This window comes from Lampetra planeri, chromosome 31, assembly GCF_965212315.1.
Source record: "Lampetra planeri chromosome 31, kcLamPlan1.2.h2, whole genome shotgun sequence".
In the NCBI taxonomy this organism is placed as follows: Eukaryota; Metazoa; Chordata; class Hyperoartia; order Petromyzontiformes; family Petromyzontidae; genus Lampetra; species Lampetra planeri.
In genome coordinates, this window is record NC_136137.1 from 737,370 (window position 1) to 763,289 (window position 25,920).

General features: G+C 50.7%; 1 protein-coding gene across 3 annotated transcripts in view; it reads left to right on the plus strand.

Moving 5' to 3' along the window:
• LOC144729051 (DNA-binding protein Ikaros-like) overlaps positions 1–24,092 on the plus strand; it is an 81,691-nt gene extending 57,599 nt beyond the window's left edge. For all 3 annotated transcript variants that reach the window (XM_078608907.1, XM_078608906.1, XM_078608908.1), the window contains 5 exons: positions 6,712–6,972; positions 8,676–8,843; positions 9,358–9,489; positions 15,978–16,124; positions 17,820–24,092. In XM_078608907.1, coding sequence (XP_078465033.1) covers positions 6,712–6,972; positions 8,676–8,843; positions 9,358–9,489; positions 15,978–16,124; positions 17,820–18,559 — 1,448 coding nt within the window. In that variant the 3' untranslated portion in view covers positions 18,560–24,092. The remainder of the gene's footprint in view (positions 1–6,711; positions 6,973–8,675; positions 8,844–9,357; positions 9,490–15,977; positions 16,125–17,819) is intronic.
• Positions 24,093–25,920: the final 1,828 nt, after the last annotated feature.

The following is a 25,920-nucleotide window of genomic DNA, read 5'->3' on the forward strand; positions in this document are numbered from 1 at the left end:
ACGTACGTGGCATTTACCGACAGCGCCCTCGAATTAATCCACGATAAAATGTGGCCTTGATGCCAAACGTGGTGGTTGTAGCTGAAGAAGACCAGTGGCGTCTTCCAACGCAGGAAAATAAATGTGAAAAGTTGGTCGACGATCGTTGGGATGCTCGCCATGGGTCGCAGGCCGTCTTGTCGCCGCCGTTTCCTTACATCTGTCTGGCGCGCCCTCGTCTGGGAGCCTCGCTCGCCTTCGTAGGTCTGTGCGCACGTCCCTGGAATGGAGATCGACAGCCGAAAAGGAATTTATGATTCTCGTCCAATTCTTTATTGCAGTGTCTGAGCGGTTGAAGTGTAATTTCTTCGAAAATGTTGGGAAAATAGGATCGTGTTAGGAGCACAAATATCCATGGAGCGTGATTTATTTTTTATTTCCACCCTTATGGTAATCCACTGCTGGTTGAATTAAATCCTAAATTCACACCAAATGTATGGATTTGAAGACAGAGGGAAGAGGGAAGGAGGCCAGGGTCTAAGGCCACAGATGGATTTAAAAGACGGTGTCATGGAGGCCTTGGGAAAGACAGGACAGAGTGGTGAGGACAGAAATAGGAAAGCATGGAGAAACATTGGCTACCCTGGTGGTAGCGCCTGGACACAATGACCAACAAATGACGATGATTAAGTTAATGGGAGTCCACATCCAGAAAATGGAATGCTGTGACTCTGGCTCAGAGTGCTGCGGTGAGCAGAGGTGTCATTTGGTGTAATTAAGGGGAAGTTGTGTGTGGTCAGGACAGCCTTGGGAACACAGATCCCAGGCTGGCTCGCATGGTGTGTATGTGTGTGTGCTTGTCCTTGTGTATGTGTTGTGGGGGGCGGGAGTGTAGTGGTTAGCGCACCCGGCCCCCGGAGTTCAGTTTCTGCTTCTGACCAATAACAAGTGGGGAATATTTTAAAATCGCCACTGGGGAGACAAAGGCGGCCGGGCATGGTGCTGGCCACCCACTCCCAACAGGCTATTAAGGCTATGGGGGGGGGGGGGTCTTTGCCTTTGTACGTGTGGGTGCGAACATGCATGCGCACGCGGTGTCACATTGATGATGTAAACCTGACACACCGGTGCCATGTGAGTGCCATGTGAGTGCCATGTGAGTGCCATGTGAGTGCCATGTGAGTGCCATGTGAGTGCCATGTGAGTGCCATGTGAGTGCCATGTGAGTGCCATGTGAGTGCCATGTGGGCTTTTGGTGACTTTCTGAATGGAGGACGATGTTCCCACCTCAAGTCTGGGCAGCGGACAGCTGCGAGCCAGGTCTGCAGGGCCCTCTGTGGTGAACGGGGAAATCCGTACAGAAGTTAATTTGTACACAGTTGACGTGCGGCAGTGTATATGTATGCATATATACTGTATAAAGCAATAGGGAAGCAATGAGGCTCGGTTTGACTGCAGAAAGTGCCGCCAATCCTCAGCTGAAGCAAAGGGAAGCCTTGACATCTGTTCTCACAAAATATTTTTGTAAAAATCACGAAGCACAAGGACATTTCAGCGTTTTTGTGAGCCTGGCCAATTCGCTTTTTGAAGCAGCATTTAGCGTGTGCCGACGTACAGCACAGGAGCAGGTCGGCTGTTGCGCCGGGCGTTGTCAACCGTGAGCACGGCCATGTGACGGTGGTGATGGGAGACTTCTCGGCATGCGAGGGGACGCCACTCAAAAGGCCCGGGCCCAGCAGCAGTTGCCACTTTGGCCACGAGCCCATGACGAGCGAGGTGGACGATTGACGTCACGCTGCTCTTCTTTCGCACCGTGCTACTCGGAGGTGCGCGGGGAGGACAGCAAACGAAACAAGCACTCGTCGCGCTGACCACGTCATTCGGTGAGAAGAACAAAGCCCAAAGTGCCGTTTCTGTCGGCGGTTTCTGTTGCTTCTGCGAGAGCGTGAGCCGACGGTGTGAAACGCGATTTGTCTTGTGGGTTATTGGATGATGAAGGTTTAGATATTGTAGAGGGGGTAATGACATACAGTCGTGTGTGTGCGCTCTTTTACATAACCAATTGTTAGGCAGCCAGGTGGCTCCCTCGTCTCGTAGTTTACTTCACCTCTGTCGAGAGAAGACCGGCGGGCAAGAGGGTGGCGGTGACTTGCGTGGGTTTCTAGAGGAGGCCCGCCTGCTGCACAGGGTGCTGGCAACCACCGCGAAGGTTGCGCTCCGACGGGTCCGTTCCCAATCTCGGCGGAGTTTCCGTCTCGTCACGCAAACACAACGCGCCGTTCAAACAGCCGCGCGGGGCCTGTTTGAGCTGCCGCGTGTGTAGCTGAACTGGAGGCAGAAAATTTTAAATTGTGACGAAGATTTTTAGGGGTTTTTTTTTCCTTATTCCGCTGGGCGTCGAGGTAGAGGCGGGTGTGGGAGTCTCGGCGTGGCTTTGTTCGAGAGAGGATTATTCGTCGTGAACTCTCAAGACAACAGTCGATGTACGGTGGACATTGTCCCTCCGTTGTCGTCATCGTCGCCGTCGTCCTCATCATCATCATCATCGCACTCGTCTTGCTTTCTGAGTGGCGACCGCAGGTGAGGATTCCGAGTTATCTCCTTCAAATGTTCGAACGTCTCTCATAAATAAACCTTCACACCGCACGCAGGCTCGATTGAGCAATCGGTGTTTGCTCATCTCCATCACTGGTGATGAGACAGTGGTGGGAATTCAGCATTCTTCTGACAAGAACCAGTCTGTCCACATGGCAGCTACTCATTGACTTCCCACAAAGGGGTACTTAATTTATTTACTGCAGACGAATGATGATGATGGGTTGACTCGATCACGGACTCGGCTTTGAACTCCTTGACCTTCTGCTCGGAAGTTGGGCATTTGGCCCTTGTGCCACCTGACCAGAGTACAGTGTTCAGCCACTCAGAGGTCCTTTACAACAACAAATGGGAATCTTAAAAACCGCGGGGGCACTTTTAAGGCGTGATTATTTAATCAAGTTGCTGGCGACCCCAGAGCGGAGCTTCCTCGCTCTACCCCCCCCCCCGCCTGTGCCTTCTCCGTGGCGGAGATTCGTTTTTGTTTTCCCGTAAACTCCCGAGAGCTCCGTGCGGGTCCAGCCAGCGGATTTTTTCCGCTGGTCCCAGCTCTCTTCACTTTCCTCCTTTTATACCAGCTCTCTTGACTTTTCTCCTTTTATACCAGCTCTCTTCACTTTTCTCCTTTTATACCAGCTCTCTTCATTGTTCTGCTGTTATATCAGCTCTCTTCATTGTTCCGCTGTTATACCAGCTCTCTTCATTGTTCTGTTATTATGCGAGCTCTCTTCATTGTTCCACTGTTCCCAGCGCTCTTCACTGTTCCACTGGTCCCAGCGCTCTTCACTGTAAGGTCCACGGGCCACTGGCGGGCCCCTGGTGTCAACCCCGATGGTTTCGAGCGAGTGGCGGCCCTCACACTGACGATGTCTTATCGGCGAAGGTGGTCCCCTCCCCTCTAAAGAACACGGCTCTGTCGGCTGCTTGTGTCCACGTGGTTCCTGTACCGCCCGCCTGTGCCACTCGTAGGCGAGCCCCAGCCCCAGGCGCCTCCTCCTCCTCGCGGGGCGCTGCGCTGTTTGCCGGCGGGTGCTTTGTGTGCGGGGCCGCTCCGAGTCCAAAGGTGCGCGGCAGCGTTGAGCGCGACCGCTTTGCCTTTTATTTGTTTGCGTTTCTCTGGGAATTTCAAACTTCGGGGTGTGTGTGTGTGTACAGTACGCCTTTTACAATCTTCACAGATGCCATACAACATGTTTTTAATGACTATAATTAACGCAGGATTATTCATGGATTTAGAAAACAGCCTCCTATGTTTTATTTTGATGGAAAGTGCAAACGTATGGGTGGGGGGGTCGTTATTTCATAGTGAAATATATATTTAAATACATTTGTATGTATCCCTGATCGCTGGGGAAATGTGTGCATCGGTTATGCGTCCATCGTGTCCTCGCCACTGGCCACATGCGCTTTGTACGGGGTGGTTCAGATGTACAGTATTGTGACCCCATTCAATTCTCTTCAACGTAAATGTTTTCGTATACCGATGGGTGTGAAAACAGAAATGAATAAACAGAGGACAATGTTACCGCTCAATTAATTTGGGGGTCACGAGACATCTGGAGCACCACCCTGATCAATGCACGCCCGTGTGCTGCTGTGTGCGGTACATATTCACGTAACGTTATTCGCGTTAATGAATTCGTGTAAAGTCCGCATGTTGAGAAATGTGGTGTCCACGTCTGTGCACTCGTGCCTCGACATGCGCTGCTCGCCTTATGCACGCGCAGCACTGTGGTGTGTATACTCTTGTGTACTATTGTGTAAACTGCTGTGTAAACTGTTGTGTAAGCAGTTGTGTATAATGTTGTGTATGCTGTTGTGTATGCTGTTGTGTAAACCGTTGTGTATGTTGTTGTGTATGCTGTTGTGTAAACCGTTGTGTATGCTGTTGTGTATGCTGTTGTGTATGCTGTTGTGTAAACTGTTGTGTATGTTGTTGTGTATGCTGTTGTGTAAACTGTTGTGTATGTTGTGTATGCTGTTGTGTAAACTGTTGTGTATGATGTTGTGTATGCTGTTGTGTATGCTGTTGTGTAAACTGTTGTGTATGATGTTGTGTAAGCTGTTGTGTATGATGCTGTGTATGTTGTTATGTATGCTGTTGTGTATGCTTTTGTGTATGTTGTTGTGTAAACTGTTGTGTATGCTGTTGTGTATGCTGTTGTGTATGCTGTTGTGTAAACTGTTGTGTGTGCTGTTGTGTATGTTGTTGTGTATGCTGTTGTGTAAACTGTTGTGTATGCTGTTGTGTAAGCTGTTGTGTAAGCTGTTGTGTATGCTGTTGTGTAAGCTGTTGTGTATGCTGTTGTGTAAACCGTTGTGTATGCTGTTGTGTATGCTGTTGTGTATGCTGTTGTGTATGCTGTTGTGTATGCTGTTGTGTAAGCTGTTGTGTAAGCTGTTGTGTAAGCTGTTGTGTATGCTGTTGTGTAAACCGTTGTGTATGATGTTGTGTAAGCCGTTGTGTATGCTGTTGTGTATGTTGTTGTGTATGCTGTTGTGTAAACTGTTGTGTATGCTGTTGTGTATGCTGTTGTGTATGATTTTGTGTAAGCTGTTGTGTATGCTGTTGTGTATGTTGTTGTGTATGCTGTTGTGTAAACTGTTGTGTATGCTGTTGTGTATGCTGTTGTGTAAACAGTTGTGTATGATTTTGTGTAAGCTGTTGTGTATGATGTTGTGTAAGCTGTTGTGTATGCTGTTGTGTATGCTGTTATGTATGCTGTTGTGTATGTTGTTGTGTATGCTGTTGTGTATGTTGTTGTGTATGCTGTTGTGTATGTTGTTGTGTATGCTGTTGTGTATGTTGTTGTGTATGCTGTTGTGTAAACCGTTGTGTATGATGTTGTGTAAGCTGTTGTGTATGCTGTTGTGTATGTTGTTATGTATGCTGTTGTGTATGTTGTTGTGTATGCTGTTGTGTACACGCTGTGACTCTATGTTGTCAACTTGGCGTTTATCTTACGTGTTTATGCACTGTGACCCAAAATTCCAAACACATGCGATTGTTATATTGATTTATTTTAACAAATTACATAGGGTTATTGAATATGTTTTAATAAATCGTCATACGGACTTCCATTAACGGTAACGCACACGTGAATTATCTTTTGAAATTAATTCAGGATTTTTTTTTTTAAGTTGCCAGCTGTGTAATCTTTGAACATTCATCATCCGTTACGTTTTGTTGTTTCATATTTGAGGTGAAGAAGAAACGTAGATATGAATAAAACATTAACTTAAATAATAAACAGTTTAAATGTTTTAACGTCACCGCACGTGTTCGGAGGTGGGGAGGAAGCGCAAGAAACTCAACAACACAAAAGGCACTCGTAGAGAAATGAGTTTTCAATCTAGAAAATAAATAAATAGCCAATGTGCCCTGACTTTTGGGTCACCCTGTATGTACAAAGGGCTCGACTTAAATGTTTATACACACACGTGCCGTTGTGTCGTGCGACAGACTAACAATGTCGATTTAGACAGCGCTGTCTGAATTGCGACCGCATCTCAAGACGCCGTCCCGAACCGGCGGGCACGTGGATGTTATTGGGAGCGGCAGTCGGACATGGGCCGAGGACGAGAGGGAGGTGTCGAGTCTGGACTTGAACGGGGTTAGAGGGAGGAGTGGTAGACCGGCCTGTGCTGTGGATGAGCGAGACCAGCGGTTAGCGTCCTACCTGACCATTATGACACGTGATTGCCCTGTGCACGGAGGCAGGGAGTGGATGGCACACGGGTGCCTGGGGGAAGGGAGTTTCAGAACATTGTGTGTACAGAAATGTATTGTTGAATCTCTCCGTGCAATCCTGTGAGTGTTCATGCTCTAGTACGCGAGGGTTTTCCTTGGCTCACTCAGGATTTCTCCCACAAGCAAGGCACTCATTCATTCACGAAATTGGCCAAACTTCCCAGGCCTGACTCTTGCTGAATTCAGATTGGGGGAGGGGTAGTAGAGTCGTAATGGGAGGCCACAATAACAGTGACACATCGCTAAGCAGAGCGAACTCGTGAGGGCTAAAGGGACCTTTGGTGGTGCAGGACCCCCCCCCCCCTTGCACAGCCCTGCCTGAGACTCCAGAGGGAGCCTGTGCATTACAATGTCCGTGCGCGTATGCGGCTCTTTCCCTCCCCTAGCGAACACCATCAAGGTGGAGGCGCCGAGCGATGACGAGGAGCTGGAGCCGGGCGCCGGCGTGGCGGCGCCCGGCTCGCGACCCGGGGGAGACGCGCGGTGGAGCGGCGCGCGGGACGCAGCGGGAGGGGACCACGGAGCCCTCGACGGAATCGGCGGCGGTGGCGGCGAAACACCGGGGAGCGGCAAGCTGGCGTGCGACATCTGCGGGCTGGTGTGCGTGGGGCCGAACGTGCTGCTGGTGCACAAGCGCAGCCACACGGGTGAGTGAGTGCGTGAGCGAGTGGGAGTGAGTGGTGAATGAGTAGGAGTGAGTGGTGAGTGCGAAGGAGCGAGCGAGTGTGTGCGAGCGAGTGGGGAGTGAGTGAGCGAGTCGTGAGCGCGAGCAAGCGAGTGGTGTGTAAGTGAGTGAGTGAGAGCGAGTGGTGAGTGAATGAGCGTGTGGTGAGTGCGAGCGAGCCGATTCCCGTGACAATAATAATAATGGGCTGTGGCGTGGCCCAGCCGTAGCGCATTCCCCCGCTTGTTTGCAGAGGTTCGCGGTTATAATTTGGCAAGCCACCCCGGTGAATACTGCGGTGGGTGTATTATCCGTAAATATGTGCAGTCTGCTTCACAGTGGGCGTTAATGATCCCGTGACGCCGTCGTTCGAAATGAATCCGCCATTGTTTGGCAGTTACTCAATTGGGATCACACGGCAATCATTGGCGCCCGGCTGGCAGGCGAATGACAACGTCCAGGCCCAGTGCTGCGTCGCCTTGTGCCGCACAGGGGGACACCTGCCCGGGGGTGCCCACGGAATATTTGAGATGAGTTGTGATGCGAGGCGCTTTGAGCTGCCGAGGCATTTACGCAGCTCCATATGAATACAAAAATATTCTTAATGTGAGCAGTGACGTTGAATCTGATCGTGATGCTGATTGCCATCGCCCCGTAGGAATCAACGTCACAATCAGCATCGCAATCTGACATCGTCGTTAGAAGAAACGTTCCCTTCGTTTTCGGAATTGTCATTGTAAGATCGATGAGTACAAGAGTCGGTGTCATTGTCATGGTAATCATCATCAGATGACTTGTGAGTCGTCATCAATATCAGAATCATCATTGACGTGAGTAAAGAGTATGAGAATGCCCAGGTCGTCGTCATTGCTTTTCAAAGCAGGGTGCTTGGGAGAGTGCAGCGCCACCTAGTGTACGGATAAGTGACATCATGTTTAAAGATCTCAGAAGTAAAGTCATATCCCACTGGAGTACAACGTTTAGACTTCTCTCGAAAAAAAACAATAAATCATCCTTTTATGTACAATCGCAACATGCCCATTGTCTCCCTTGGCCTGCAGCGTCTTGACATGCGGTCTTACTCGCAGGGTCGGCAGTGCCGCTGGAGGGGTTCGGTGGTACACTGAAGAATGCTCATTGGTCCAACATTGTGCCATAGGAAGGGTGTTGGTGGTAATAATTGGCTGCTGATTGTGGTAATAATGATTATCATCATTAGCACAGTTGGCTACGTACGGTGCGAAAGAAGTTCAACATTCATGCATCATAGGAGTTGGATGATGAAAATGCTGATGGATCCATAATACAGGTTTTTTTGGGTTAGATCGCATAAATATATAAATGTGTCTTTAAACCCGCCACCACCCGACACAGCCAATTAGTAAAGGTTGTCACGTCAACAGCACACGCCAATTCGTTAGTAGTACAGTACACATGTAGTATGGGTGATATCGGTCGCGAAAACCTACTTGTTAAACTGATGCTGATGGATGTTTGGTAACGATTATTACGAAGATGATGATAGGCACTGGATAATGATGAAAGGCCATTGGATGATGATTATTATAATGACGATAATGGGCATTGGTAGATGTTTGGATGATGACGACGATGGTGGCGACGGTGCTGGGGTGTCTGTGGCTCACTGCTGCTACTGCCGCCGCCGCCGTGTTTTATGCCACGCAGGCGAGCGCCCGTTCCAGTGCGTGCAGTGCGGCGCGTCGTTCACGCAGAAGGGGAACCTGCTGCGCCACGTGAAGCTCCACTCGGGGGAGAAGCCGTTCAAGTGCCACATGTGCAACTACGCGTGCCGCCGTCGCGACGCGCTCGCCGGCCACCTCAAGACTCACGCGAGTGCGTCGCCCGCCCGCCCGCACGGGCTCACACGGTCATGCTCGGCTCGGTTCCTCGGGAGAACGGTGGTGTGAATGAGGCCCGAGAGTTTGCGTGGGTCCGGCACGCTTCCCGGCGTGCCGCCGTGCGGGGACCGGGCCACGTTGTTGCCGGTGGTCGGTGCGGTGAAGTCGGTCCTTGTGACGTTCTCACCTCCCCTGCTGGACATCTGTGAAAAAGAGCTTTCTAGCTCGTCGGATTCCTCCAGCATAAATAAATATTCTGATTGTGATTCTGTCGTGCTGTATTATGTTTCAGGAGGCTATGCTCCTCGCGTTCAGCAACCCGCACTGGCTAGCGTGGGTCCACTCCGATCGATTGACCTCCACCACCTGTGTGGCCCGTTTAAGGCCCTCATCCAGGAGTGGATCGCACCTCCGACTAGCGCGGTTGGCTACGTACGGTGCGAACGAAGTTCAACGTCCGTACGGCAGCGAGAGATGCGGCTGAGTTTTGTCGTCGTCTCTGCCCGCAGTCGGGAAGCCCCACAAGTGTGCCTACTGCGGGCGCAGCTACAAGCAGCGCAGCTCCCTGGAGGAGCACAAGGAGCGCTGCCACGCGTACCTGCAGCACGCGGCGCTCAACGGCCCGCACGCCGCCCCACCAGGTGCCGCCCCCCACCCTCGCCCGCACCCACACGCACCCACCCACCCACCCACCCCACCCTCGCTCGCACCCACACGCGTCCACCCACCCACCCCACCCTCGCTCGCACCCACACGCGTCCACCCACCCACCCCACCGCACGCTCGCACTCGCACGTACGGATGGCTACATACAGAGCGAAAGAAGTTCAACATACATGCCTACACCCCCCCCCTCCCGCAAACTCACTCACACCCACACAGGTCCGCCCCCTCCTCTGCCGCGGGGCGAGGAGAGGAGGAGCGGTGTCGGCAGGAAGGAGGGCGGCGTTCATACACGCACTGACCGGCGGCGGAAGTTCTTTTGGGGCAACGTGTGGTCCGAGATCGTGGTGGTCCGAGCGTAGTCCGGGAGCGTGGTCTGAGCGTGGTCCGGGAGCGTGGTGGACCGAGTGTGGGCCGCGTGTGTGGCCCGGCCAAGGCGCTGGTTGCCGCTTGAGTTGGGCCGTTGGCGAGGTGTGGGGTGGCATTCACGGTTTTTGCCATCGTCAAGTCTCAATCTCGATGGCAGTGGCAGTGAGAGGTTTTCCATCTGCGGTTAAGTACTGTGACTGAGTACGTAGCAATTACATATTGAAGACATTTTTAATTACCTCATGATTTAATGAAGCAATTCCTCATGACATAAGAGTTACCTCTAGATGCATTTGTTGTGAGGACACCCAAGGCGCTTCCTGGGTAGGATGAGGTCCGTGGTGTTGAACTCTGCGAAAGTTTTTTCTACATTCCTCATACCTTGATACTTGAAACTACGGCATCCAGACATTTTTTATTGTTGTTGCAGAACACCATATGTAACGCGATGTGTGTACTGCAGAATTAAACACACACTTGGAAAAGCGGAGGGAGTAGTGCTGGTTGGCACACGTGGTGCGCAGGGTGGAGGAGGGCAGGTCACTGAGACGGGCATTGGAGTGGGGACCGAAGGGAGGACCTAGAGTCAGACGATGGTGATGCGGCTGTAAGAGCGATCCTCGAACGATGCATCAACCAAAACTATAGGGAAGATCTAAACTTGACTTAAAGCTTTCGTGACTGCAGGAATACATATTCGATGGGTCTTTCGGTAAAGCCATGTAGATATAAAATAATATAATATCACGACGTTTCGATTGCAACACAAGCAATCGTCTTCAGGTGAGATTGCGATCGAAACGTCGTGATATATATATATATATATGTTTTTTCTATCTACGTGACGTTACCGAAAGAACCAAGAATATACTTTTCTACTTTACCAGGTAAGGCCCACTGAGCTATAAAGCTGTTTTTCAGAAGCGACCTGGTCACACATAAATGCTCAACGAAGTGGAAATTGACTCTAAACGCGTGTTGTTGATTCTAAATGTGGAGGGGAAAACCCAAGGACCCGGATAAAAATCCACGTAACCACGGGGAGAGAGACACGCAAACTCCAAATATACAGCAGGCGTCAGAGTCGGCATCGAACCCACGAACTTCTGTATACCAGGCGAGGTAGTTAACATCTCGCCACCACAGTGCCAAAGCCAGATGGTAGTGGTCATGCCCCTGAGGTTGGCTGTAACAAGTGCGTGATCTAGCAGACGGAAGCTATCGCTCTGGGTTTGGTGGCATCTGCAGCATTGGGTGTGATGACCTCTTGACCTTGGCCATTCATTGATAGAATCGGGTCACTATGAGACGATATTCACAAAAGCACCTTGACAGCGGCTGTGTTCGTTGCCGTGACTCACAGTGGCCGATGGGGCCATGAGAAGGGTCACCTGGGCCTCGTGAGTGCCACTCTGGACGCGGTCTCCACCAGTCAGGGATCGGCCCTGGGCAGTTTCAGCGCAACAATAATAACAATGAATGATTTAGTTCATTTGGTAATTATCACGCCATTGTTACAGTGCAAGGCTATCATGAAGGCGCTACTTTTCACAGACATTGTTTGCGATAGTTACAGTCGAAAGTGACGATGCTGCTACGTGTAATCCCGGTGTGACTTTTCTCATTTGGCAAATTTGGACCGTGACGCCGGCACACAATGGCCTTCTACTCGTTCCGAATGATGTCAGGAGATCTTTAACGTCCACTGTGAAGCAGACGGTGCACGTCACTTTACGCTTAATACACCCACCGCACTATTAACCAGGGCGGCTGCTGGATTCGAACCGTGAAGCTCCGTAACAAGCGGTGAAGGCGCTACCGCCGGGCCACGTCACCGCCCTGCTAGACCAGATGATTAGAAACGGCAACACGCAAAGGTGCTGCGCTCAAAAACAGCAGGAAGGCACAACTCGCATGGTGCCGTGCATGCATATCATGTGACCACCACACTGCACAATGCTATCAGCCTTGTCTCGGGACCACCTGCTGAAAAACGAGCTGGACGTGTGGCCATATTTGTTTCCAGCCAGCACGTGTTTTGTGCTGTTTCACGTCTGCCGTCCTGTTTCTGATGGTTTTATAATCACTGAATTCGCTGTGACCGCGTCACTTGCAGAGCTCGCGACGCTGGAGCCCAAAGTTGGGATGCCAGAATCTCGCTCGCCATGACGCTCACAGGGTCACGTGTCCACGGTGGCGGTGTGCGAAAGGGCGGGGGTGGGAGGGGGGGAGTTTTTATGCTTGTCAGGAATTCAGAGATGTCAGCCCAGATTAATGACGAAATGCATTCTGCGCATGCTTCCTTAAGGCACAGGAGGTTTGTTTTGCCGTCTGTGCGCGCGTCTTCGTGTGTTGTGCTCACGACAGGGTAAGCAATAGCGTGGGTCCGCACGGCGCACTGCGGAGCCCCAGTAGCTGGTGTTTCCGGTTGAGTTGAGGAGCACCAGGTCATTCTCCAAATTAGACCCATTCGGGTCTCTTGATTTCTCACCTCGTTAAACAAACAACGACCTTCACTTGATTTCAGGTCCTGGCCTCGGCTAACGTCGGTGGCGTCAAAACTTGCCTCGGGCATCTTTTAGGTTGACTGAGCCTTAAACGAGGAGTGAGTGCAATGTGTGAATATCAGTGGCGGTGGAGTCGCAGGTCTCGCGCACATGCCGGCCTTGAATGGGCGCTCGCAGCTCGTGCCCCGAGTCGGAATGGCTGCCGAGGAGGGTGTTTGATCTTTGTCTGGTAGAATGGGAAGGAAATAATTCACCCGGGTCTGTTGACTCACAACACTTTTGTCTGTCCTGAGACATCCTATCAGTGAGCTTTAGCCACGCTATGTCAACTCAAAGTACACCTAGCCTGGCACAGGGGCATTGTGACATCACGACAGTGCCTGGCAGCTGGCATCTGTTTGTTATCATGAAAGTCCCCGGCAATGTGAAGCTAAACGTCGGACATTGTTCCGAAAGAAAACACGTGGTGCAACCTGACCACACAGCGGAGAGCTGTGAAAGCACTGATATTAATTTGACGCATCTTTACACACGCACGTACACCCTTATACCTGGTTCTCCTGGTAAGCCGATGCTCTGGTGGCGGTGGCGGCGACACGATGTTTTCCGGCTCAGTCTGCCAGAGCCAGTTGAGTTTTTGGTAACACACACATGGCCACATTCCCACGCACGCGTAGCCGCTCCCCCCAGGCGATCCCATCACCTTGGTGTAAAAAAAACGACTTCAAAGTTCCTGCAGGGTGACCCTGAATTTCCAAGAAGTAAGGCCGCTGCGGGCCGTCGATTGAACTCTCGTCCAATCACCAGCAGCCACCCAACAGATGGATTATCTCAGCAGCCAAGGGTAATACAGGTGCAGCACCCCGCGAGTGGACATTGGCAGCAGGCAAAGCCCAGTGGATGCGGCACAGCCTTTAAAACACAAGCCCCGTTCTCTGGATTGTATGACTCTGCAAAGTTAGAGGACACCCCAAACTTGTGCCCGGTGTCAACAAAGTTTTACAAATCTGGTCACACACGCACCCACAAGCACCTACCAGATCACAAGACGCACCCACAACTTCTACTTTAAATACCCTGTTGAACACAGTGCGTGTTATAATGAAGAGAATGTGGGCTATTAACTTTTCCCCATGACACCGCTCTCTCGATGTGGATCATCGGTGCCACCGTGATTCATGATGGGACTTTTGGGTCAGGCCCCGTAATGATCTGAGACCAAATCTCTGCCATTAGAACCCTCCACCACAAGACACAGCCAAACACATTCAATTGTCACGTGGTGTCAAAGCGTTTAACGACGTGCCAATTTTGTTCTCTGGATTGTGTGACGCACTTTGTTCCCTTGAATTTTAAATCAGAAGTTGTGGGTGCGTCTTCTGACCCGGTAGGTGCTTGTGTGTGTGCGTGTGGACAGATTTGTATAACTTTGTTGAAACCGGGCACAAGTTTGGGGTACATATCATTTTCCGGAGCCTCTTATGATCTGGAGAATACAGTTTCTATTTGTTCAAAAGTTTGATTAGCAACGGTCGCGCGGAGACACGTCATGACCATACCAGCAGCTTCACGTTGCCCCTGGGCACTACAAATGCAACCAGGTCCATGTAAACACTTGTGTCGCCGTCCAACCTCATTTCGGCAGCAGCGGCGATAGCGCCAAACCACGGACCTCGGCCGGGTGCCATCATTCAAGCTGCCGCTCGTCCACTTGCGGGCTTTGCGATGAGACACGGGCGTAATCAATCAGTCGGTCAACTTAGCGACCGCCCAATCGACAGTCACCCGGTCACCGCGCACCTTTATTTTACACGGCGCGCAATTTATGGGCGTCACGAGACGAGTGACGTGCGACCGCAAACAACACCGCGACGCGTGACTTTGCGGCGAAGTGAAACACCCGCAGCCGTCCGCCGCGCGCCCTTCGCAGGGGGCTGGGAGCTGTGGGCCTGGAGAGTCGCCGCCGACGCGTTGTACAATGGACAAGCCCGGGCACGACAGCCTGACGTTGACAAAGGCCACGAGACAGAGCTACACTGACAGTGCCTATGAATAGCTCTCATTAGGTGAACCCTAAATGGAATGCGGCACTATTCTTTCTCCGACCAAATAAATAAAAGCAAACTCTGCACCCCACACCGCACACCGCAGACAAAATAAAATACAAAGGCAACGACAAGAACGGTGGCGGTGGTCTCTACGTCTCACGGTTGTCGTGTTGCGGACGTTCTCTGTGTTGTGCATCCGTGGTGTTGACCGGGTGAGCTCAACAAAACCCACGGCCGTTGTGTAGAATGACGCCGCCTGTTTGAGTCACGGTCGTCAAACAAATCGACGTTCCACGGCCCCCTTCAAGGTTTCCCGATTGGCGAGGGAATTCGCGTGGAGCAGAGACTCGCCGCACACGCGCTGGCTCCTGTAGCGCGCGGCGCGTCGACGCACGTGCCGTACGGCGCACACCTGGCGCAGAGATTTGTAACACTCCCAGAACCCCCTGCCGGGCTGTGAAGGTAGCCAGGGACAGCGGCTCGGCGAGTCTGTTCATGAATCGTTGCTTGCGGGCCAGTGGGTGCTGTCCCCTCGCATCGCATGGATTTCCTCTCATGGGCACAACGTTCCTGAAAACAGGAGTCGGTCAAACGTGTGAGAGCAGGAGCCTCATAGCACGATCTTGAGACTCGGCGAGGCTTTCCTGGGGGAATTCAACGAATGAGCAAATTAATAAATGTCAGACGGTCGGTGGCTTGCGTGCGGCTCACACGGAACAGTGCAGAGGGACACGTGCCGGGTGATTGTCAATCAGGATTCTGCACCTGTAATCTGGTCGCTTGAGGATTATTCTTCCATTTTATTTTCATAACCGTTTTCTCTTGCAGTAAAAAAAAAGTATTTGTGAGTAATTGGTACGTATCATACGTGTATGGTTTAACCAAAGGTTTTTTAAACTTTTAGGTAATTCAGCAAATGTCTGTTAGTGTTTTTTTTTTATTATATTAGCAAATCATAGATTTAGTTTCATGCGTTTTTCTCGTGCTGAGTGTCTGCTTGTCTTGTGCAGCACTTTGGGACTCTTGATGAAAGGCGCTCTATGAATAGAAAGATGATTGTGTTAATGTGTCCCGGACGTGTCGCGTTGATTGGCAGCAATAGAAACACAACAGTTGCACGGGAATCCTTTGCCTCACTGGCGCAGGTATCACCAACCCAGCCTCGCGATGTGTTTTAATTTCTCTCTCTGTGTCAGCCGGATTGGCAAAGGGCAGCAAATTATAATAAAACTATGCTTGAAGAAACGCCTGAAATAAGAGGAGTGGGGGGGGGGTGTTCCCGGTTCACGAAAGTGGCCACAAGCAGCACAGATGCCCACCAGGGGCCCCCGCGCCGTTGGCTTGACACCTTTTGGGAATCCGGTTGTTGGATCTCGCGCATTTAAAACCCCCGGGGTCGAACCCAGGCCGCCTCGGCAGTGGCGGCGGCGCCTCTGACGCGGCGTCGTCCCCGGTGGGCCACGGTGGCCGTCCCCCTTGGGATTGCGTCGCGGCTGACGAGTGGATCCTGTGTGCCGCTCTCACGCCGGGGGCCTTTCCCAGACGCCGAGAGCCGCCCTGCGCAGGAAGGACGCGGCCGCGGAGCCGAGCCAGCGCAGGAGCCGGAGCATGGCGGCGCTGCGCCTGCAGACCGCACTCCCGCCTCCAACCTGGGCAAGCGCAAAAGCTTCACGCCGCAGAAATTCATCGGTGAGCGGCGGAGGAGCGTGGCGCTCGGCAGCGTGGCGCGGTGTGGCGTGGTACAGTGTGACGCTCAGCGGGGTGGTGTGGCGTGGCGTGATGTGACCTGGGATGTAGTAAAGGGGAAATCTTTTCGGGTTGTCCCCTTCTATTTGTGGGTGATCTCTCGGCATACCCGGATGTGCTGATTCAGACATTTATGATAAATAAAGATGTTAAGAAGCATATAAGATTCATAGATAATAAAATAATAATAATTCACAGCCCTTTGACCATGCTGGTTAGTGTTGGTTGGTGACGTGGAGGTCTTTGGACCGTAGAGCAAGATGCGCATTGGGCCGTGGCACGCGATGGATATAGTGGGGGACGCGTAGAGCGCGCGACACCAGGCCCCGTCTAACACGCCCCGTCTAACACGCGGCGTCACGTGCGAGGTGCCGCCGTGACCTCCCGGTAACCTCCCCGCCCCCGCCGAGCCCCCATTACCCGTGCGGTCGCCGTCTCCTGCCGCTGGCCATCAAACGTCCTTCATTTCGCATTTTTATTGCGCGGCTTTTCCAAACGGGCATTGTTGCCGTCCCTTGGGCGAATGGGTTAACGGTCAAATCGGCGCTGTTCCCGTGCCGTTTGACACCACGGCACGGCCTCTAATGCGCGCTTCCGTTTGGATCGCACAGCTCGTGCGTGGAAGGCAGAGCAAATCCCGTTACTTTGGAATTTGTAAGTGCGTTTTTTTGGCACTTGCGTAATGTCTGGAGTGTATAAAGCTGCCCTCGGAACGTAGTCATCATTTCGGCCTAAGGTGTCATTATATCCATTTAAATATAGAAATTGCCGGGGACCCTGATCCCTAACGGCGCTCCCAAAGCTGCCATTCCCACCGTCTGCACACAGATTACGCCAGTCTGTGCCACAAACAGATGTGCAATATATAATTAAAAGAGCAAGAGGACAAAAAACATCATCACGTTACTTTATTACCATGGAGAGAGACGCATTATAATTCGTGGCCTAATATTTGTATTTTAATATGTTTTGCTTTAGATTAATTTAGTTTAAATAGTACAATTTACATCATCACTACCGTGGCGCTCATTATTTTAGCATTATTTAATACAAATATAATTCCGGGGGCTGCGTTGTTAGCATCGGAGAAACGCGTTGTGCAAACTCTTGCCGCTATCACCGTCAGAAAAAATGCAGACTTATTGCTGACAAAACAAATATACAATCTCCGTTGCCCTAATGTTAGTGTATTTTTTTTATTCATTGCAAGGCGGTGTTCAGTTTATGACAATTAGGAAAATATTCTCAGCGTTTTATAAAACCTATGATACATGGATGAAAATATGGACGGTGCCAAAGACAAATCTGACGAGTGCACAAGCAAGCGTGGAGAGCTGCGTGCTTGGAATTACACCAAGTGACAGAGGGGAACATGAATTGTAGAATAATTACCGTTCGCAAGTTACGTGGCGTTGGGCAGATCACATCGCTAGATGGGATGATGGCTGGTGGTCGAAACTAATGATGAGAGTGGAAGCCAAGGGCGGATGGATTGTGGCCGATGGCGATTATTTTATAAAACATCGGTCCGCCGCTAAAAGTGAGCGAGAGCTACAACGACAGCGGGCGGCGGCGCTTTGACGTCACGCCTGACGCCGTGTCGCCCCTCGCCCCGCGTGTCGTCCCCCCGTCCCGCAGTCGAAAAGCACTGGCGGTCGAGCGGCGGCCCCGACGTGCGCATCCCTGCCCCGCAGCCGTTCCCCAAGGAACAGGAGCTGGTGCCGCCGCTGATCATGTCCTACCTGGGCGCGAGCGGACTGGCGGGCGACCTGTCGCACGGCCCCTACGCCGGCATGGTGTGCCAGCCGTACGGCCTGCCGTTGCCGCTCCCTCCACGGTCCAACACTCCGATCAACCGCGGCGGCGCTGTCGACGGCCACGGCGGCATCGCCGAGGGGCTGTGCTTCCCGACAAAATCTTCGAGCCGCGCGGCGGCCGCGGCCGCGGCCGCCGACGCGTCCTCGCCCGACAACGGCGAAAACAACAACAACAACAACAGCGGCGGGGCCTTCAACAACAACAACAACAACAACAGCGGGCAGGAGTCGACGGACGAGGACGGCAGCCTGGCAGGCGACAGGAACGGCGTGCAGGAGATGAAGGACGAGGAGGAGGGGGCCAAGCAGCAGCGCAGGCCCCAGCGGCGGCGCGACCGCGACGTGTTCCGCGTGTTCCGCCCGGACGGCACGGCGGTGCGCAGCTACCGCTGCACGCACTGCGAGGTGCTGTTCCTCGACCACGTCATGTACACCATCCACATGGGCTGCCACGGCTACCGCGAGCCGCTCGAGTGCAACGTGTGCGGACACCTGAGCCGCGACCGCTACGAGTTCTCGTCGCACATCGTGCGTGGGGAGCACTCGCGCTCGCTCGACTGACGGCGACGAAGACGGCGTGAGGAGGAGGAGGAGGGAGCAGGAGGTCGTTGGTGTTGTTGTCGTCTTTTTCTTTTGGTGAAGGAGTTTGTTAGGGACTGGCAAGATGAGGTGGCGAGTGGATGAACCGTGCAGGCCTGTTGGCGAGGAGAATTTGAGGCAAGAAGTTTCCTTTTTACTGGAATGAAAAAAAATGTATCCTGGTCGATTGTAAAATTCAGGTAACTGTTTTATGTTGTTGCAGATTACTTAAATCAGCGCAATGTTTCTGGTGGGTTTTTTACGTTTTAATCGTTGTTTGGTACTTTCATATCGTTGGCCTGAGAGGCTGTTGTCGGGACTGTCCGTGCTCTTGCCTGTGGTGGTGCACAGGCGTCGTAGCTCGTTTTTAGGGCAAAGCGAGTGACCAACTCGGGTGCGCGCGTGCTGACAATCTCAAAAAGCACAATCCGTTAGCGCCCGTTGCGTTGCACAATTGCCATTGGCAATTGCTGACCATGAAGGTACGTCGACCAAAACAAAAGTTGATTATTCTTTATTTTAGGAATGCATTTTACATTTGTAAAAGAAAATAATATATACTGATTTGATTGCTACTGTTCTTGACGTCTATGTGACGTCGTTCACCACTGTTTTTGTGTTGTGATATCGCTTAGGAGTTGCTGATGCTGCAGGTGAGGATGCAGTGCGAGCTAAATGGTAATGGATGTTTGAAAATATCATGCCAAAATGCCTAACGCCTATGGGATTGGTTTCACGTTAAATAAGTTTGTTAGACCGAATTGGTTACATTTGACTCAATTAGCACTACTCAAAAAATCCTGTAAATTCTGCTCCTTAAAATGTTCAATTTACACTTATTGGATCCCCCTTCACAAAATGGCTTCTTGCATCCGGACGTATCTTAGGTGTTATTGCAAGTCGTATTTTCCCTCCAAAAGTTGACAAACACGAAACCCTTATGGTGCTTCTGTGGTAAGCGTAGAATGAGCTGCATTTAAAAAAAATGCTGTGATCACAATAGTTGCACACATCCCTTCAGAATAATAACTGGTACAGAAGTGTATTACCTATCAGTAGGCTTATAATTATCGTTGTTATTTTCTTCTGTTAAGCTGGGATATCAAATTATTTTAGAAATCGATTACTCTCCCCATTTTGGCTTAATCACTTCGGCTCATGGGGAAGAAAGTATCCACGTGTGCCTCTGGACGGGAGGTCATTGGCGGGGCATGGCGAAGGCCTCAGGGCCATCAACCGCGTCACGCTGGCCGTGGCTTTTAGAGGGATTCGTGCCTTTGGAAGGCAGGATTTCGGGGCTGGTTGAGCTTTGAAAAAGGGCCTCTGTAATCGACCACAAAAGAGAAGCTGATTACAATTTTTTTAATCGATGAATCCACTCATCCCAGCTGCAATTTGTTGCACGCGTTTCCTTCCACATTCTCCTGCCTGATTACGTAGTCGGTGGACTCTACCAGCATTTGGGCCAAACTTGGAGGGCTTTTCTCAACCAACCCTGACTTTGACCTTGAGGATGATCACCTGGTAATCAAGTACTGTAGTTTTTAGTGCCAGAATTGTGTCCACCTTTTGAGCACCTTTTATACTGTGCAGGCCTTCCTCCCTCGGGCCTCCTTTGGCCTCTGTGTAAGAGAGGGCCTCAGACGGACTTTGTGTGGACCAACTCGAGTCACTATTCCGCTCACCGGCTGGACGGCACGTCAGGCAGATTTGCTGCCACCAAACAATATTTGTCGTCTTCGTACACACGAATCCCAAAGTAATTTGCTTGCCTACGAAGCAACCCAAACGGCTGTTGTGTGCAGCACATAGCTTTAAAAAATGAAGATTACGTTTGATTTATATAATGTATATATTTTCTTTATCAGTCCTTGACTATTGGTGTTGCTAAGAATAAGCAAACTCAGAAAATGTTTACCCCCCCCCCCAAGTAGCTCAAGGGGAGTCAGGTTAAAATAGAGGTGCACCAAATATCAGTGCCAACTCAGATCCTTATCAAATAAAATAATTAAAATGATACTATTAAAATAATAGTAATTAGTTTATTTCCTTAATGATTTCATCCAACTTGAAAATAGGTACGTAATGCCACTTGGGCATCGTACAGTGTGCGTAGTCAAAGTGACGCACCCAGAAATGGCTTTGCTGAGTGCCCTAGCACCACGATCGCCCCTGACCCAGGACTTGATTCCCACATCACCAGAACGCCGCAGCGATAGCACCGGTGGCGAACAGTGCCTTAAATCCGTGCCGTCGCAACCCGCGATTATATAGTTCGCTCGCACTGTTGGGCTACAACTACTGGCTACATTCCTAAAGCCCCCTGTACATCGGCAGTTTCCACATCGTTAATTTATAATCGCTGTTGCGGTTGTTGTCGATTGTTAAAAATAAGGAGAATAGTTTGTGCAGTTAAAAAGATCACACCAGAAGTGCTGTTACTGGGCAGTCGTGATGTACGCGATTGGCTCAGGGTGGTTCAGGAAGTTGCCTTTCTATTCCAGTCGGCCACCAAGCTGGCCACACAGCCAGCAATGCAGCTCGCTGTCCTGTCAGTCGCATAGCTGCCCACATAGTGGGCCAGTCGGCTGTTTGCCACATGGGCCACACAGCTGGCTGTCCCATGGGCCACCAGAAGCGCAGAATGAGTCTGTCTGGGCTCCCTAAACACACAGTGACTCCTCGGGAAGATACAAGGGTGTCTTGTAATATAACTTCGTTATTTAAAATTTAAACTAAAGGTGTGAAGTGTACAAACCATTCCATTAGGGAACAAAAGTATATAAAATGTAAAAAAAAACTTTTTTTGGACATTTTTTTGGATTTAAATGTGTAAACCACATTTCTGGTTGGTGGTTGTTTGTAAACAGCATTAATATATTTGATTTGGGAAAGGGGTGTGAATTATTTAGTGGGTATGGTTTTGGACCATTTTATTTTTAAACGGTTAGCCATTAAATATCTCATGTTATGTTTTTTTTTACATTTTTGTATACTCGTTGCCTTATCTCCGCGACAGAAGAAGTAACACTTTTCACAGAGCGTCATTACTGGTCGAACGGGTGCCGCAGGTGAATGTGTGTGCACGAGCGCGCCTCGCGCACAAACACGCAGGCGTCGTCGTTTGAAGGGCTACTACGTAATGCACTGTGTTCCTTGCGTCATGAATACCTCCGAGTTCCTCCACGAATAACCCACGATGCCTCAACAAAGAGGAGGAGGAACATCCATACCTGCTCAGCACACTCAGGGAAGAGCGTGGTTCCGCTGTGACGTCTGCCCCCCTCCCTCCTCCCCGTGGCCTGGGAGATTGAAGTCTGGCAGGAAACAAACAAAAACAGAAAACACACAAACCCACGGCTGTTGAAAGCGACCGAAAGCTGCCGCTCACGTTTTGAGAGCGAGGCGGACAGCTTGCGACTCCGCTGCTCATACGGGGACAGTTATGTGCGTGTGTGCATCTCGGCGTTCTGCTGAGAGATTGAGGCCTTGGTAACGTGAGCGGAGAGAGAGAAGACCGCGCCCGTGTTTCACACTCACATCGGGTGAAAGGTCTCACTGGCGGAGGTCCCCTCTCGGTGGTGCAGTTTATCGGGTGAAATCTTGACTTGAAGCTTTCGTGACTGCAGGAATTCATACTCTTTTGGTCTTTCGGTAAAGTCACGTAACGTCACGTCACGTGACTTTACCGAAAGACCACTAGAATATTGCTCGGGTTGTTTTTATAGATGTGTTGGAAGCACCAAACGTGGGAGTGGGGTTCTCTGATGTTGGAACTGTTGTCCTTGACCTTTAACATATTCACAGGTGACAGAATAAGAGGTATAATCAAAAGAGGCCCATTTTATTTAAAGCGCTGTACATAAGACGCATTTTAATGCAAACACTCAAACCCGGGGGTTTAACACGGAACGCAAAGTTGATTTAATATATTCACAAAAAAAACTCAAACGTATAAAATCATATGGACTTAAAAAAATTGTCCCTGCCTTGTAACAATTGTGATTTTGCAAGGAATGTGGATTTTAAACATATGGCACTTAATTCAAATGTTACCAAAAAATCCCCCGATACACTTACAAGCACTTACTCCGATCCTTGGACCCTTTGAGTCGTTGAACCTGCTTAATGAGTAGCGCTGACAAAAACGGAGGGAATTTAGTAACCCTCGTTAACCTTTGCATATTTACCGGAGACACAAATTGGTGCCATCAAACGTGGCTGGGAGCCCACAATCGCTGGCCCATCTTGGGTGCCTCTCCGTATCGGAACCGATGCCATGGTCACCGTTCCCCGTGACCTTCACTCCGCGATTCCTCCTCTCACGTCGAGGGCTCTGTCTACCGGATTGACAGTTTCGTCTCATGCCTACCGTGTTCAACCAAAGTTTGTACAATCTTGCTGAATTCGAGAGCCGTATTAACTCTGATCTATTCGATCTTCAGCAATGCTGTTTGGGCCTTTGAGCCTGTGCGCAGCAACCTTGATCAACAAAAACAGTCGCTCTCAACATGAAGCAGGTTCCGTCTTCGCCGTGTGGCTCACGGCGATTCACTCTTCTGGCAGGGGCGGAAGAGAAACCCACAAATTTTATTTTGAATAAAGTTTTTTTAATCGTAAATAAATGCTAAAATGTGAAACGAATTACCGGACTTTGCTTTTGCGACACTTTAAAAGGCGCAGGCCTCCCTGACTTGTCGTGGGGGTGCGCGACGTGGCAGTGCGGACGCGTCGGTGGTGGTGGCGGCGGCGGTGGTGGTGGTGGTGGCGGTGGTGGTGGCGGTGGTGGTGGCGGTGGTGCGCTGCTTCCGAGCCGCGCTGCAGCAGCTCCTCGCGTCCCGACGCCGCCGGCTGAAGCGTCGCGTCCCAAACCCATAGACGCACTCCTTGCCACCGACTCGGTGTTGTTCTTTTTTTGTGGAGTAAATCAAATACTGTCGTCACTCATAATTTAGTTTGTTTTACTTGCGCATCCGTGATGTCATCACGGTAAATAATGTCGAATCATTTTTGTTTTATCCCAAAGCTCCGAGACAAAGCTACATTTTGTGAATTCGTCGTTGGCTCCTTTGTCACGCATTCCGCTGGTCACGACTAACAGCTGAAGGAAGAGATATACAACTACAATCAACACTGGAATAGATTGTGGGCACCCTGTGGCTGATTGACTATTACACAGTATATACTGTATTATATACTTACATTGCTTATTTTAAGTAAATACTGGCCAAAGTCCAAATAGAGGTGTCTGCTTTTTTTTGTAATTTAAAGAAAGTTGATAGTGCAATAATTCATTGATGAGAGAATGTGTTACTAACTGTATACCTTATAATATAATTGGAGGTTTTTGTGTGGGTTTTATTCGCTAAGGCTTAAACCTTTTACTTTGTATTTAAGTGAACATCGTCTGACTGGGAGACATCATCTGTATATATTGGGTAATCAAGGGAATTAAGCCAAAGATTTTTCTCTGGCAAAAACAGGCTCGCAATAAAAACCACGGTTTTACAAAAGACGAAGTTTATCGACTTTTTAATCTTTTGCTGGTTTTTTTTGCTGATTAATTATTTTCTCTCTTAAGATTATTTCAACAAAAAACATTTTAAGGTCGTGATGATGATTGTTTTTGTCCATATCGAGCAGGCGCCGGCAATCACAATAACAAGAAGAGCCATTATTTTCGAATTTGGTACAAAACTCAATATTTCAAAGCTCTGCAATGCGTGTGAATACACACACACACTAAGTGGCGGTGACGTCACCACGACGCTTGTGCCAGGCTATGTGCACCTTGAGGCCACGTGAAGTGTCGAACGCCCGCTGGCAGGAGGTCAGGGGGCAGACCCAGATGCCACAGGTCGACTGACTGAGACGACTGTCTGATGATGCACCACCTGTGCCCCCTACTGTGCCAACTTGCTGTGCTTTAGCCACCAGGTGCTCCGCTCGTTGTTGTGAGCGTCGCTCCTCCACCCTCCGTTGTTGTTGGAGGGCGACTGCCTCCAACTGCCCAGTAGCAGCAGTAGCAGCGTCCTTCACGAGTCTCCTCCACAGAGGCCGATCTTGACACCACTGGTACCAGTCATCGGCAAGTCCACTCAGCTCTACATCCTCCTGTACCACATCACTCCATCTCTTCTCGAGCCCGTGCCGCGCCCGTTTAGCCCCCTCGATCTGGCCGAACAAAAGCTGTTTAGGCATGCGGTGGCTGGGCATGCGGGCTACATGACCCAGCCACATAGTAGACACGTACATCACGTCACGAAGCGGTCCGTGCAGAGCTGCATGCGGCTCCGCAGCCACAGGTTGCCGACCCCTGGTCGAGAGAAGTCCGTCTCATGGTCTGCGCGTTGTTCGGCACGGTAATCACGGTATCCGCGTTACCCACGGTATCCACGGTATGCACGGTTTGCCCTGGTTCGCCCTGGTTCGCCCTCAAGTGCCGGGATTATTATATTAATAATAATTTCATAATTATAATGATCCGTGTTGTACGTACAGAAGAATAGCCTCATTCAGTTTAGAAAACAATTCCAGAAGGATGCTGCATTTGGGACGTTTGGCTAATCCCACTGATGAGAGTTTGGCTTCGTACGACAGGGAACGGAGAACCCGGAGAACACAAAACTGGCATACGAGGGGAGAAAACACTGAAAGGTCTGCACAGATTTGAGGAAATGTGGGTCATTAGTCATATGCTTGAAAACTGCCAGGAACTAAACTTAAACACTCTAGAACTATTCCTTCCTGACCAGGATACCTTCATCCAGCAGTGGATTGAACATGGCTGATAATTCGATGGTCATCTTTTCACAATTTATCCAGTTTGTGCTGTTGGTGTCTTGTCATGAGAGGACGAATAGATTCGGATCTCTCATTGAGGACCGCGCTATTTCACCCGCTCTGCTGACAGTCAAACATACAACAATCCTCGCTCAATTTGGCCACATTTAGGGCAGAACCAGTCATCGATTACCAGACTTCAGACCAAGAACTCGCTACACCCCGCGAACTCGGTTTGATCACGCGTGGCTGAACCTCGCGTCCAACCCCGGCATCTCGGGCGGGGCGAGTGCAGCGCTCTGACCTCTGTGCCACCCGGGCGACCCAACTAAAAAGGGGGGCACTGCGACGATTGCGCACCGCTGCTGTTTACTGGACAGCGCCGTGCTGCGAGGTTCGCAGAATACCAGGTGCTTGGTTTGTTTTGTTTCCACGGAGCAGGGGAGAGGCATCACCTGCGCTCCTCGCGAGCGGATTCTGACGTTTTGATGTCCGCAGCCGCGGCAGTCAGACGTCCCGTATCGGGGTATCGTCCTCCGCACATGACTCCGGTGCGCCAC